Source organism: Cebus imitator, unplaced genomic scaffold (genome assembly GCF_001604975.1).
Source record: "Cebus imitator isolate Cc_AM_T3 unplaced genomic scaffold, Cebus_imitator-1.0 Scaffold19, whole genome shotgun sequence".
NCBI lineage: Eukaryota > Metazoa > Chordata > Mammalia > Primates > Cebidae > Cebus > Cebus imitator.
In genome coordinates this window covers 1,034,400-1,049,574 of record NW_016107334.1, presented here as the reverse complement: position 1 = coordinate 1,049,574, position 15,175 = coordinate 1,034,400, and the positions used below count along the sequence as shown (strand labels likewise).

Below are 15,175 nucleotides of genomic sequence, written 5' to 3'. Positions count from 1 at the left end.
CTATTTTTGCTGCAAAGAGGAAAGGACTGGGAAAGAAATGGACAATTGGGGCAGGGGGAAATTTGAGGGAAAAATAAATGGATTTGGAAAAGCTAAAATATATAGGAAAATTTAAAAATTGATCTTTTTAAAACTTTTAGGTTTTTAAACTTTTTACCACCCACCTCTTCTCCCTTAACTTCAGGTAGTCTCTTTAAAAATTTTAAAATTTAGGTTGGGCGCGGTGGCTCATGCCTGTAATCCCCAGCACTTTGGGAGGCTAAGGCAGGTGGATCACGAGGTCAGGAGATCAAGACCATCCTGGCCAACATGGTGAAACCCCTCCTGTACTAAAAATACAAAAATTAGCTGGGTGTGGTGGCGGATGCCTGTAATCCCAGCTACTTGGGAGGCAGAGGCTGGAGAATTGCTTGAACCTGGGAGGTGGAGGTTGCAGTGAACCGAGGTGGCACCACTGCACTCCAGCCTGGTGACAGAGCAAGACTCTGTCTCAAAAAAAATTAAAAATATTTAAGAACAAAGAAAAAATAAATTTAAAAATTTAAATTTAGTTTTGAATGGGTAATAAAGTTCTCTGATTTGAAAACCATAGATTATCAAGAGATTTATGTTGAATGGTCTCCCCCATCCACGTCCTCCATCTGTTCAGTTCCTTCTCTCCCCAAATAAGTAAACACCTTTAGTTTTTTGTGTCCTTCAAGTTTCTTTTTTTTTTGAGACGGAGTTTCGCCCTTGTAACCCAGGCTGGAGTGCAATGGCGCGATCTCGGCTCACCGCAACCTCCGCCTCCCGGGTTCAGGCAATTCTCCTGCCTCAGCCTCCTGAGTCGCTGGGATTACAGGCACGCGCCACCATGCCCAGCTAATTTTTAGTAGAGACAGGGTTTCACCATGTTGACCAGGATGGTCTCGATCTCTTGACCTCGTGATCCACCCGCCTCGGCCTCCCACAGTGCTGGGATTACAGGCTTGAGCCACCGCGCCCGGCCTCCTTCAAGTTTCTTTATTCCTCCCCAAGTAAATACAGATTTTTATTCCCAATCCTACCCCTCTTCACACAAAAACTTGTTCTGCATCCTGCTTATTTCATTGAACACGATATTCTGAAGATATTTTAATATCAGTTTGTAGAGAGCTTTCAGTTAGCCTCTTAACTTTTTCCTCAACACATCAAAACTGCATTCTTGATAGTGATTTGCACTTAAGTATAAGTGCATTTCAGTGCTTTTATAGCTGAAAGCCTATTCCAGAGAACTGCGGAAGCAGAAAGTTGACTGTGTTTGGTGATGCAGACCCCTGCTATCTGAAGACCTTAAGCCTCCTGCGCTTAGCTAAGAATATTCTCTCTGGTTTCTTACCTCTTTTATTTCTCTTTTTTCTGTCCCTTCTCTGTTCTAACCACCTTTGTTCTTTTGGCTTCTAAATGCTAACTCTACTGTTCTTAGAGCCAGGATTCTTTCCCACACCTTTCTGATAACCTGATATCCTCAAGTGGAGCGTGTGGGTACATGGGAAGGAAAGAGGGAGCTTTTGCCCTAGATCACCATGGTAGAAGTGAAGGAAGTTCAGGTATGAGGACCCCAAAACTTTTGGTCCTCGGTAAGGACATAGACATTGGGAATTAAATTGTATGCTATTCTCAAAATTCTTGGAATTTTTGACTTATTTTTATGCCCTTCATCATGTATTACCCCTTAGATCCAAGAACATGTTTTGGCAACTGATTGGCTTAGACATGGAAAGGTCTAGAACTCTTCTGATAACACCTAAGCCTATCTCTGGCCTGGTTCTTTAACATCTGAATGATCTCTAATTTAGTTTTTGCAGATGTTATCCTGGACATTGAAGATTTGCAAGGAAAACAGCTGGGGTGAGTTTCCTGCCATGTTTTCCCAAAGGCTTTATATAAACTCACGATCCTCCAATGGCATTTAGGAAAGAAAAGATATTCCCCAGTCACTACACATTCATCAGAGTGGCCAAAATGAGACAGACATCTAATACCAGTTGTAAATGTTGGCAAGAATGTAGAGTAGTTGGCTCTGTCATCCACTGGGGGTGGAGGCATAAATTTGTATAACCACTCTGGAAAACTGTTCAGCAATATCTAACTACTAAAATTAAACATATGCCTATGACCCAGCAATCCAATCACAACAGAAAAACATGGAAGAATTCTCTTAGCAGCGCTATTTTATGTTTTATTTTTTATTTTTTTGAGATGGAGTCTTGCTCTGTCCCCAGGCTGGAGTGCAGTGGCGCAATATTGGCACACTGCAACCTCTGCCTCCTGGGTTCAAGCAATTTTTCTACCTCAGCCTCCTAAGTAGCTGGGACCACAGGCGCATGCCACCATGCCCGGCTAGTTTTTGTATTTTTAGTAGAGATGGGGTTTCACCATGTTGGCCAGCATGGTCTTGATCTCTTGACCTCATGATCCGCCCACCTCGGCCTCCCAAAGTGCTGGGATTACAGGCGTGAGCCACCACGCCCAGCCAGCAGCACTATTTTAATAGGTTAAAAACAAACCTAGGTGTTCATCAGCATTAGAAAGGATAAAAGACTTATGATATATTCACGTGGTAGAATCCTATACAGCAAATGAGCAGGGGGAAACTACACAGACACACAACTTGGAGAGGATCTCACAAACATACTGTAAAACAAAAGAAGCCAGGTGCAAGAAGGGGTACTTACTGTAGAATGCCATTAGGTGAGGTTCAGAATTGCACAGAAGTCAGAATAGCAGTTTCCTTGGTAGGGCAAGTTAGGAAGGAGTCCCTAGAATACTCGTAATGTACTTGATCTGGATGCTAGTTGCACGGCGATCATGACCGACACTGGGAGATGTCTGCCTCTTTGGGCACACGGATGAAGAGGCATCATTGCAGACTAGCTGCTTGGCTGTAGTGTGTGTAACACTAGGATGTTGTGCCTGGGATATGACAAGCTACCTGTTTTGGTTGGGCACCCCACCCCCATACACGTGCCTGAGGGACCTGACTGGGTTATAACTTACCTTTTAATTTGGTTTTCTTCCCATTCCTAGAGGATGCCTTGTTTTGCAAGAGCTTGATGAACTTGCTTTTCAGCCTGCATGTTTTGTATAAGAGCCCTGTCACTCTGCTGCGTGACTTGTCCCAGGATATCCATGGGCACCTGGGAGATATAGACCAGGTACTAGAGCGAGCCTTCAGTACAGTACCCTGTGTGGGGATGGAGGTCAAGGGAACAACTTACTGTCATTACGTCTCACTTCCCCCCTCTTCCCTAGGACATAGAGGTGGAGAAAACAAACCACTTTGCCATAGTGAATTTGAGAATGGCTGCCCCCACCGTCTGTGTAAGTGCTGCCCCTGAGCCACGGGGAGCAGCTCTGTCATTTCTTCCGTTCTGCTGCATGTGAAGTGGCTTGTGTCTGGAGGCCTGTTACCTACCTGTAGGTGGCCAAGTGGCCATGGTTATTATATTACCCCATAGCTGTGTAGTGATCACAGCAGACACTCTTGTCTTTCAGTTACTTGTTCTGAGTCAGGCAGAGAAGGTCCTAGAAGAAGTGGACTGGCTAATCACCAAGCTTAAGGGACAAGTGAGCCAAGACGCCTTATCAGGTAAGATAAGTTCAACTGGGATTCCAGGAATTGACATCAGCAAGGTCAACCAAAAATCAAATTGGGCTGGTGCATAAACGTGGAGCCCCTGGGCTAAATTTCTTACTTGCTTTTGAGCTAGACTTTTTCGTATGTGATGAAAGAAGTAGAAGATCATATGGCTTATCAACAATCACGATTGTCGATTCACTCTGCATATTGAATGTTCATTTTTCTGTAAAGATGTTCCAGTTGGCGGTAATCAATTTCTAAATCTCCTTTACTCTTAACTGGAAATGAAGTTGGGTTTGAATGTGCCCATTTTATTTCCCTTCAGAAGAGGCCTCTTCTCAGGCAGTCCTATCAAATCATCCTGTGGAGAAGGCCATCATCATGCAGCTGGGAACACTGCTGACATTTTTCCACGAGCTGGTGCAAACAGCTCTGCCATCAGGCAGCTGTGTGGACACCTTGTTAAAGGACTTGTGCAAAATGTACACGACACTTACCGCACTTGTCAGATATGTGAGTATTTGAGAAGCAGATTTGCCCCCACCATTCTACCACAGGGAGCCAGGAGATCAGGCTGGGGCAGCAGATCATGGTTTCATTTTTATTTTGGTCAGAAGGTGGCAGGCATCTCCACAGGCCAGGGAAAAACAGTTTATAATTCTAAATCTGCTTTTGGGCCAGGCACGGTGGCTCACACCTGTAATCCCAGCACTTTGGGAGGCCAAGGTGGGCAGATCACGTGAGGTCAGGAGTTCAAACCAGCCTGGCCAACATGGCGAAACCCCATCTCTACTAAAAAAAATTAGCTGGGTGTGGTGGCGGGTGCCTGTAATCCCAGTTACTCAGGCAGCTGAGGCAGGAGAATTGCTTGAGCCCAGGAGGCCAAGGTTAAGTAAGCTGAGATCATGCCACTGCAGTCCCGCCTGGGCAACAGAGGAAGACTCTGTCTCACAAAAAATAAATCTGCTTTTGGAGGCCCTTAATTCCTTGGCATGTATGTGGCACCTGATTGAGAATGAATGCCTCTTTCAAATGCCTTCTAAGGTTTAATCTAAACTATAACTATCTAGATTTAAATCTGAGCCCATATTGCATAGAAATTATACCATTTCTAACCAGTCTGGACACTAAAGAGATATTTATTCCTTTTTTTTCATTCCTTTATCATGTGGGTGTTAAATATCTTATAGATGAAGTACTAAGGTGGGGAAGAAAATAATTTTTTATAAAAAGACAAGGCATACCTTGCTGTTACTGTTTATGTTTCTAGCAATGATCCATATTAAATACTTAGAAAGGCACAGATAACCCAAGAAAGATGTGAACCATCCCTTCTCACCGCAGTGTGGCTCTCAGAATGTGCAGCTGTAGCTACATGTGGCTCACCTGCTGTAGTGGAAATACTGAGAGCCTCTTCTCTTTATTGGCATCTTTAAAAGGAAAGACAGCCAATTTGTTGGTTTTTGACATGCAGGGACTTACCAGCCTGAGGAGATTTTAAAGAAATGAGAAAGTTAGAAACAAACCCTTCATTACCTATTGTCTGGGAAGCTTAGGAGCTTTGGAGGAGAGGAAGAAGGAAGCCTTGTATCTCGGCTTCTCTGTGAATTTTTCTTTTCCCTCCTGTCAGAACGATGAGTCACACTCCATCAGCTCACTGCTGCAGGACGTGTAGTTTCATAGGGTAGTCTGCTAAATCCAGGAATCTTTTTTTTATTAGTATCTCCAGGTGTGTCGGAGCTCTGGAGGAATTCCAAAAAATATGGAAAAGCTGGTGAGTTGAGAATGCCTTTCCTAGGAATGGGGGAAGCACTTTCGTTGTTGGTTATGTTGGTTTTCTTCTCCCTTGCTGCAGGTGAAGCTGTCTGGTTCTCATCTGACCCCCCTGTGTTATTCTTTCATTTCTTATGTACAGGTAAGTGATTGAGAGGCAGTACCCAACAGATCTTCAAGAAAGGATTTCTTACATGCCCAGGGGACTATTGATCACCTGAACTGAGCGTATATAAACTTTTGTCCTTGCTTGCCACAAGCCAGAGGCACCCATCAGAGACTGAGTCAAGGCTTGAGGGCTTTGCATCAAGGAGATCTTTATTCATGTAAAGAAACCAGTTTCATTTAATTTGGAGAAAGGAGGCATATGTGTTTGCATTCGGAGCAAGGAAGGAGCAAGCATGCTGGGGCTCAAGGGCTTGCTTTATTTTTGGGTGACTGAAAGTCCATGCCATGAGATGTCCTCTGGGAGTGTGAGCAGAGCAGCAGCAAACTCATGGAGAGGGCTGTAATGAGACAGCAGTCAGTGTGAGGGCACCTCTAGGGCTTTCTAAGTGTCGTCTGGCCCCAAGCACCATCAGATTCCTGCGGTACTTGAGTCTCCTTTATTGTTTGCTTAAAACAGAGTTTTTTAACCTCACCACTATTGGCATGTTGGGCCGGGTAATTCTATGTTGTGGAGCCTGTTCTGTGCATTTTGGGATGTGGAGCAGCATCCCTGGCCTCCACCTACCAGATGCCAATAGCAGCGCCCTAGTTGTAACAGCCAAAAATGTCTCCAGAAACTTCCAGTTGTCCTTAAGGGACAAAATCACCCCTGGTTGGAAAGAGGAAGAAGCGAGAGATGTGCCTTAGGCCACTTAGTCATGCAGTAAATGTATCACAGGGCTGTGACTGATCTTTGAGGAAACAGAGAGAATGGGTCCACTAAGTGTCAATCTCAGCCAAGATTCTAGAACCAATTATTAAAGCCACAGTTTGTGGCCACTTTGACAGTGATGCTTCACTTGTTTTCTGCCTCTGCATCACTTACAGGCCCAATATCATTCTACTGGTAACTTGCCTCGTTATGTGTATTCAGGGTGCCTCTTCCCCTCCCTTTAAGAATCGGTGATCAGCTGGACACAGTGGCTCATGCCTGTAATCTCAGCATTTTGGGAGGCCCAGGGGGGTGGATCACCTGAGGTTTGGAGTTCAAGACCAGCCTGACCAACATGGTGAAACTCCATCTCTACTAAAAATACAAAAAATTAGCAGGGCATGGTGACACATGCCTGTAATCTCAGTTACTCAGGAGGCCGAGGCAGGAGAATCACTTGAACCCAGAGGGTGGAGGTTGCAGTGAGGCAAGATCTCACCATTGCACTCCAGCCTGGGCAACAAGAGCGAAAATCCATCTCAAAAAAAAAAAAGAATCCGCGATCAAGTAGGCTGTCATCTGGATTTAGCTGAAGGAGTTCTTAGCAATGGGGCTGATAGTTGAGGCTGGCTGTCACCTTGCCTTTGTACCAGTTTTGTGATCTGCGTCAGGAATACATCATCCATTTTCTGTATCCACCCAGTAGCCAGCTGTCATGAAGCTTTTACTTCTGGTCCTCTCCTTTTATCTCACCCAAATGCTTGCAGGAATGCTTTCTCAAACCTCAGGCTTGTAAATTTTCATGTAGGTGCCATTCATCAAACAAATCTATTGTCTATATATAGGATATATACCTCTCCATTCCCGTATTGGGGTTTTGAGTTTCCTCATCTCCAAGTCTTAATGATACCTATAAAGCCACATTCCACAGAGTATCCTGTATAGACTGAGACAGTCCTCAGAAAAAGGAATTCAGTGAGAAATGCTCATACCATATTTCTCATCTTAGAGATTCATGGCGTCCATCTGCATATTAAAGGTGCTGAGACCAGCCATCGTGGCTGAGGTAAAAAGATCACTTGAGGCCAGGAGTTCAAGACCAGACTGAGCAACATAGACCCCCCATCTCCACGAAACCTTTAAAATTTAGCCAGGCATGTGCTTACAGTCCCAGCTTCTTGGGAGGCTGAGGCAGGAAAATCACTTGAGCCCAGGACTTGGCGGCTGTGGTGAGCCATGATCATGCCACTATACTCCAGGGTAACAGAGTGAGATCCTGTCTCAAGAAAAATAAAAGTAGTGCTGAGAGTTCCAACAGTATGTTCATTAGTAGTTTTCAGACCTATTCAAGAACACTTTAAAGAAATAACCAGTGTTTCTATTTGGCAGAATAATGTTCCATAGAGTAGAGTTTGGGAAATACTGCTGCTAGATCCTATTTACTACCCTTGTTATTATCCAAGAGTCACGTTATCTAATCATTTTACTAGAAAAGGTAATGCTTAGAGAACCTCTACCTGGTGTGCTAAGCTCTTTTCATACATCATCTCATTCACCCCAGCTAGAGGTTGTGATTAGTAGTTATTCCTATATGCATGATGAGAAAGGGTAATCAGAATGCCCAAGAACACACCATGAGGAAGAGGCAGATCTGAGACTTGAACCCAGCTAGTTTGACTCAATCGCAGAAATTGGCACTTTTTCTGTAAAGGGCCAGATAGTAAATATGGGTCATACAGTCTGTCACACCTACTCAGCTCTACTATCGCAATATAAAACTAGCCATAGACAATATACAAATAAATGAGCATGGCTATGTTCCAATGAAATTTTACTGTCAAAAACAGGCAGTGGCATTTTGTACTGTGGGCTGTAGTCAGCCAACCATTGCTCTAGAGTTGGACCTGATACCTGTTGACATGTAAAATGTTGGAGGATTTGGAGTTTCTTGTTTCTGACCCCATTCTCAAGGATTTTCTTCTGGGAATCACTGCTACCTCCTAGACCGCTATTCTTTTTCCCCCCATTACACAGTAATCAGTTTCATTTCTTCCCTGGGCATTTTCCTCCGCCTCCATCCATATTCCACGTAAAAGCCTTACAAGTCAGCTGATCTGCAGGCAAACATTTTACACTTTCCTGTTTTTGTGAGATGTACTTAATGAGTGCCTCTGGGCAAGATCCCATGCATAGTTCCTTTAATTCCAGCTCTGATCTAGAAATGGGGATTGCATTTTCCACATCTCTCATTGAGCTTTTCCTCTCTTGTAGCCCCCTCTTCATTTCCTCGCTTCCTTAGATCTCAGTGGGAAGAAAGCAACGAAAACCAGTGCTCCAGCTCTTAGCATCCTGCCCAGAACTTTAAAAGATGCTTCTCTTCCAGCTCTCCTTTTGACCCGCCTGGATCCGTTGGAGTGGGCAGCGAACAGGGTCCCATCTTTGTTACAACCTCCAGGAAGATGGTTTGCTTCCCACTTGGTCAGTGAGGTTGACCTGTGACTGCCGCCTTGCCTCCCACTTTATAGGGCTTCACCCTCTACTATCCTCCGCCCTGCCTTCCAGGTCCCAAAACAGATTTCTGCGTTCCCGCCCCTCCGGAATGTCTCCAGTTCCTTATTGTCCAGAACATACCATGTGGAACAGCCTCCCGTTTCTCTCATGGCTCCACTGGCATAGTTTCTCTGTATTTTTAGGTCTGTTTCTTTATTCTCTTGTCCTCGTGGAACATGGTATGTTCCTTCCCTAAGGTTTAGTACTCCCTTTGAGGTAAAAGCTTCCTACATTTCTGTATCTTACATTTGGGTGGTTTTTCTCCCCTGTCTCTCGACTCAGGTCTTGAGTTTCTTTTGCCTTATCAGAATCCTATGCCTCTTGGTTCCTTTCTTTATATTACCCAATAATTTACAACATGGGGAAGTGTTCCTGTGACCCTTTAAACCTTTCTTGAGCATGGTAACCCATAGCACATCAAATGTATCTGCTTTTGGCTTTGCTAAGGAAAGTAGAATCTGGTGATCGCCTGTAAGTGGGAAGACTGCAGGGCCCTGCAGCAGCCTCCTCAACTTCCTCTCCTTTATGGAATCCATTTAGCCTACTGGCTAAAATAGAAATAGAAATGCCTATTCCTGCTGCCACCTTTACAGTCCCCATGTTAACCATTCTTTAGTACTTCACCAGCCCCTTCGCTGACCCAGTGCGGTAACTGTCCTGCCTCCAACTTCCATGTGAAGAACAGATTATAAGCCTCCCAGCAATTGAAAACTATCTGAGGATTACAGAGCGTCACATTTTTTCTGCATCTTCTAACACCTGTTGCACAGATAATCCTGTTTACCCTCAGACTTGGTCCTCAAAAATTACCTTCCTAGAAAATTACCACTAACAGCTGGGCACGGTGGCTCATGCCTGTAATCCTAGCACTTTGGGAGGCTGAGGCAGGCAGATCACCAAAGTCCAGGAGTTTGAGACCAGCCTAGCCAACATGGCAAAACCCATCTCTACTGAAAATACAAAAATTAACTGTGTGTGGTGGCATGTGCCTGTAGTCCCAGCTACTTGGGAGGCTGAAGCACAGGAATCGCTTAACTCAAGAGGTCGGGGTTGTAGTGAGCCGACATTGCACCACTGCACTCCAGCGTGGATGACGAAACAGGACTGTCTCCAAAAAAAAAAAATTACCACAAGCATGCTAGCTCTACATAAAAATCAAGACAATGTGTTTGTTTCTTTAGAATAAGAAGAGTAAAAGCCTGAACTATACGGGAGAGAAAAAGGAGAAAACTGCTGCCGTTGCCACAGCCATGGTAAGCTGCTGACGCTGACAATTAAAACGTGGTTGTTGGTGAACCTTGAAAACATTAAGTGAAAGCAGCTAGTGACAAAAAGACCACATTGTGTGATTCTGTTTTCATTAAATGTCCAGATTAAGTAAATCTAAAAAGGCCAACTAGATTAGTGGTAGTGTAGAGCTAGGTGGGTTGGGAGATGGGGGTGACAGCTAAAAAGGGTATGGAATTTCTTTTGCGGGTGATGAAAATGTTTTGGGATTGTGGTGATGGTTGCACAACTCTGAAAATACTGAGAAAAATGTACATTGTGAGTGAACTGTGTGGTATATGAATTATAGCTCTATAGAGCCGTTACCAAGTATGTGTTGTGTGTTATGTGGTGTGTATGTGTGTGTGTGTGTAATATACATGGCTCCTTCTCAACTCAGGGATTTTATGATCAGATGGAACATCTTATTTTTCCTCTGAACCAAAAATATGTTTTATTCAGGAAGCATCAGAAAATCTGGGGTTGAAATAAAAATAGTAAAATAACTTAAGATACTCCATGGGAGGAAATTATTTTTAGGTAAGGTTGGTGAATGCAGAATGTGCTCTCAAAGATCTGTAAGAGTCAGCCAGGATAGGCCGGGCGTGGTGGCTCAAGCCTGTAATCCCAGCACTTTGGGAGGCCGAGGCGGGTGGATCATGAGGTCAAGAGATCGAGACCATCCTGGTCAACATGGTGAAACCCCGTCTACTAAAAATACAAAAAATTAGCTGGGCATGGTGGTGCGTGCCTGTAATCCCAGCTACTCAGGAGGTTGAGGCAGGAGAATTGCCTGAACCCAGGAGGCGGAGGTTGTGGTGAGCCGAAATCGTGCCATTACACTCCAGCCTGGGTAGCAAGAGTGAAACTCTGTCTCAAAAAAAAAAAAAAAACAACAAAAAAAGAGTCAGCCAGGATCCAGGAAAGTAGGCACTTAGCACATTGCTGGCCAAGTTGAAAATGAGCACAGCCTCTCTGGGGGCTTAGCAATAACTAATGAATCCCAGGAGATACACATTCTGATGTAACAATTTCACTTTTAGGATGTACAGGCCTGTGTACAGGATGGTCCTCACAACATTGCTTTTAAAAGTGGAATATTAGAAACAAAGATATCCATGAATAGAAGACTGGATAAATAGTTTATAATATATTTAGACTGGAGTGTTATACAGACAGACAAAAAATAGACATCTAAATGTTCAGCTACCTGGAATTATCTCCAAGATAATGTTAAAAAAAAAAAATGTACAGTGTCCTCATGGGTTAAAAAAAATACAAATAAAAAATGTAGGACCTACAAATTACAGCTCAAATTAGGGGGAAAGATATATAATCCCAGCAGTGAAAATTCACATGCAGACCAGAACAAGGAAATACAACTAGGGCGAGAATAGGCGTAAGAGTATCAAGTCAGAAAAGGAACTAAATTTCTGCAAATGATCCTGCCCTCCTCAGCCAGTCTCTAGGTAACAACAAACAATGGGATTATAAATGGAAAGGATCACTGCAATTATCTCTACTGGCATTTGGGTCCTTTGAGATTGAACTGCCAAAAATTTTAAATTACTTTTATGTAAGTAAAACTGCATTTGATTGGGAAACACACTAGTTTCCCCCAAAGCCATACAGTTTTGGAAGTGACAGCTTCAGAGGAAAACTTCAAAAATCGGTTCAACCTGAAACGTATGTCTTCTTCACGTTCCTTGCCCTTAGGCCAGAGTTCTTCGGGAAACCAAGCCAATCCCTAACCTCATCTTCGCCATTGAACAGTATGAAAAATTTCTCATCCACCTTTCTAAGAAGTCCAAGGTAAACATTCTCTATTATGTGCCACCATTTCCATTTACCTTGACAGGGGATCTGGCAAACTAAAGCAGCACAACTACAGTGGAGGGAAAAAAGACTCTGGTCTATTTGTGTGTTTGCCGTCCACCCCCCTTTTTTTTTTTTTTGAAGAAAGTGTCTTAATTCTGTCCCCAGGCTGGAGTGCAGGTTCAAGCCTCCTGCCTCAGCCACCATAATAGTTGGTACTACAGTCATATGCCACCACACCCCAGTAATTTTCTGTACATACATGTTTTTTGTAGAGACAGGGTCTCACTATGTTGGCAGGCTGCCTAAAGTGACCCTCCCGCCTCCGCCTCCCAAAGCGCTGGGATTATAGGCATGAACCACCACACTCAGTCTCCCCAGTCTCTTTGCTATTCCTGATCTGATGGCCAGAACCCCAGCATACAGAAGGAAGTGGGTGTGTGCTTGCTTTAGGTAGAAACTGAAAGGCTGGTCAGGTGCACTGAAAATGGCTTCAGCTGTCCTGGCAGGAACTGAGTGGGGAGATGCTCCCATGATCACAATCCCGTCACAGGTGAACTTGATGCAGCACATGAAGCTCAGCACCTCACGAGACTTCAAGATCAAAGGAAACATCCTAGACATGGTTCTTCGAGACGAAGGCGAAGACGAAAACGAAGAGGTCAGTGCTGGCTTCTGTCTGGAGCCCAGCAAATCCCAGCCACTCTTCTAGCTGGTTAGCAGCCTGTCTGGGAGCAGTCAGAGATTAGTGGGAGGGCAACAGACTGGAAACAGGCAAAGATGAGAGCCAAGGACTCTCAGAGGCTTGTAAACTTTGGACCACACCAAATCCTATGAAGTTGCCCTGACTTGTATACATTTTTGGTAAACACTTCTGGAAGTGGGTGGTAACAAAACAGTGTCCTGCTGTGGGTCCTCTTCTGTTGTCTTTTAATGATGAGCAGCTGTAGCAGCCTGACCCAGAAACTAGTTTACTTCTCATGTCTTGCCCTCATTCAAAGAAAAGCCACTCATGAGTCTGGGTAAAGGCTCCTTCCTTCAGTTCATGCCAGTTGCTTATCCTTTCCCCTGCAGTTTGTCCCTCTCCCTTTACTCCTACAGTACCACACCCCCACCCATGCAACATCTTCGAAACAAAGCCCGAGGTTTCCTTACTTCTAGCACCTACAGTTTTCATCTGAGGTTTGTCTAGTAAGTAGCAAATCAGTGACCCACTCCCATTTCTGAATTGGAAGTTTACATGCAAGTGCCCTGGATTTCTGGCTTCTCAAGGATTTGGAACATGCCTTCTTCAGATGATCACACTCCAGGCTCCCATCCACTCCTTTACCCACTTGGCAGCAGCACTGAGTCAAGTGGCCATTTTGATGCCAATGGCTTCTTCTGTCATTCCGTCCCTCAGTATAGCAAAAGTCCTAAGAGGAGGAGTTGGCACTGCCTTACACTACACTTTGGAGGACTCCTGTGAGTGGGAAAGGGGGAAAGCATGACTAACACAGGCTTTGATGAGAAGATAAAGAGGTGTTTGTTTTTTCTTTTTATTTCCACTGCCTTGGAGCAGGTTGATCACATTAGAGCATTACTTCTTTCCCCTTCTAGGGCACTGCATCAGAGCATGGGGAACAGAACAAAGAACCAGCCAAGAAGAGAAGGAAAAAATAATTGAAATGCCTGAGTTAATGTGAACTTTGGGGCTTTTGCTTCGTTTTTCACCAACAAGCAACAATGCCCCTCATCCTATAGCCCACACCGATGCTGGCATCTTGGTTCTGAACCCACTGAATTCAACTGCACCTTCCGTTAGAAGGAATCTTCTTGGCAGGTCCTGCTACTGAAAAATGGCTGGCCTTAGGCAAGCCCTTCTGCGAAAAGCACAGCTGAAAGCCTGAGTTTGGGAGCCTGAGCTGCCCGATGAAGCTCCACGGGAGCAAATACAGCCTCTAGGGCAGGGCTATGGTCCAGGCTGGCTTCGTTTTTCCAAGGAGCCTTTGGTGAGTTCAATTATCTGGTAAATATCCAGCGCTTCACCTGAAAGATAGTGCAAATTGGTTAGGATGCCACCTCTAGAACTGTAACTGAGAGGTCAGAAGTGAGCAGAGGAGCTTAATGTGAAGGTCAGAAAGGAGACAGAAAGGTTGAGAGCAGTGCAACGAATGGTAATGTTACACCTTAAGAGGGTCTGTTTTCTTTGTATATAAAATAGTCTATCTGAGGTACATTTTAAATATAAAAAAAGCTTTCTGATTTACTTGTTTGGTAGTTAAAGGAAAGTTTGTTTTCTGTCACCTAAGAATGTACTCTATATTTCTGGTGTGGCTGAAGTCGGGGACAGGTACAGGTGGACTATTTGAAGCTCTGCTGTCTGTATTTTTGAAAGATCATGTCACAATCACTCTGGACACAGGGCACCTTAGAAACTGCAATTAGCTTAGAATATAGCATGCGTCAAGAGTGATTCCCTGGGGCCCCCAAGTTTCCTGTTCTCCAAGACCCACTTTCTAGTCCACATCCAATCCTATGTGTAATGAGGAACAAGTGTGTTGTGCTCACCCTGGGGAATCCCGTATCTCCTTTCCATCCCAGTTGGGTTGGAAGGGGTTTTACAATCCATGGTCACTTCCTTCCTGAGGCACCGGTCAATATCGACTGTACTGAAAAAGGCGACTGACTGGGGCAAGTCATTCAGACCCAGCTTGTAGGCAAACATGCACCTGAAAGAGACCCAATCTCCTCTCACAGTCATGCCCCTCCTGTGAAGAGATCATCCATCACTCCTGGGGCACTGACCACATACCCCTTACTTATACCCCATCTGTTCACTTAGCTAAGTCAAGAAAGTGAAGGGCCAGCACTGTCTTCTATCCAGCAGCCTAACCTCCCACTGAGATACTAAAATGCAATTATGGACTCCACACACACTTTTCCCCCCATTTTGATCAAAGAAATCACTTCCAATTATTGGGCTAGAGTTTGAGGCATAAATGAGGACTTTTAGATTTGTTAAGCATAACCCCCCAGAGATGATGAAGAGGGCAATGGGAACAATGTTGAATATCGTAAACATCTGTTATTTACCCATTAATCAGGATAGATCATGGTTCCCAAACTGGTTCTGAGTGGTAGATCAACATGGAACAGTAATATTATTTAATTCGTCCATATGAACTAGGAATTTTACTATAAAAAAATACAACTCGGCTGGGCGCGGTGGATCACGAGGTCAAGAGATCGAGACCATCCTGGTCAACATGGTGAAACCCCGTCTCTACTAAAAATACAAAAATTCAGCTGGGCATGGTGGCGTGTGCCTG

At 44.3% G+C, this 15,175-nt stretch overlaps 2 protein-coding genes across 5 annotated transcripts in view; one reads left to right on the top strand and one right to left on the bottom strand.

Annotated features, from left to right (window-relative positions):
- Positions 1-14,091, top strand: part of FANCI (FA complementation group I) — a 73,085-nt gene extending 58,994 nt beyond the window's left edge. Inside the window, exons 27-38 of the mRNA XM_017517590.2 lie at positions 1,818-1,869; positions 3,049-3,176; positions 3,274-3,342; positions 3,517-3,610; positions 3,927-4,114; positions 5,322-5,375; positions 5,457-5,516; positions 9,965-10,036; positions 11,766-11,861; positions 12,418-12,525; positions 13,464-13,946; positions 13,979-14,091. Coding sequence (XP_017373079.2) covers positions 1,818-1,869; positions 3,049-3,176; positions 3,274-3,342; positions 3,517-3,610; positions 3,927-4,114; positions 5,322-5,375; positions 5,457-5,516; positions 9,965-10,036; positions 11,766-11,861; positions 12,418-12,525; positions 13,464-13,526 — 984 coding nt within the window. The 3' untranslated portion in view covers positions 13,527-13,946; positions 13,979-14,091. The remainder of the gene's footprint in view (positions 1-1,817; positions 1,870-3,048; positions 3,177-3,273; positions 3,343-3,516; positions 3,611-3,926; positions 4,115-5,321; positions 5,376-5,456; positions 5,517-9,964; positions 10,037-11,765; positions 11,862-12,417; positions 12,526-13,463; positions 13,947-13,978) is intronic.
- Positions 13,395-15,175, bottom strand: part of POLG (DNA polymerase gamma, catalytic subunit) — a 19,413-nt gene continuing 17,632 nt past the window's right edge. For 2 of the 4 annotated variants that reach the window (XM_017517562.1, XM_017517557.1), the window contains exons 22-23: positions 14,415-14,575; positions 13,395-13,892 (exon numbers count right to left, since the gene is read on the bottom strand). In XM_017517562.1, coding sequence (XP_017373051.1) covers positions 13,816-13,892; positions 14,415-14,575 — 238 coding nt within the window. In that variant the 3' untranslated portion in view covers positions 13,395-13,815. Of the gene's footprint in view, positions 13,893-14,414; positions 14,576-14,609; positions 15,042-15,175 lie in introns of those variants that run through there. The other 2 variants (XM_017517572.2, XM_037734731.1) reach the window with 2 other exon arrangements.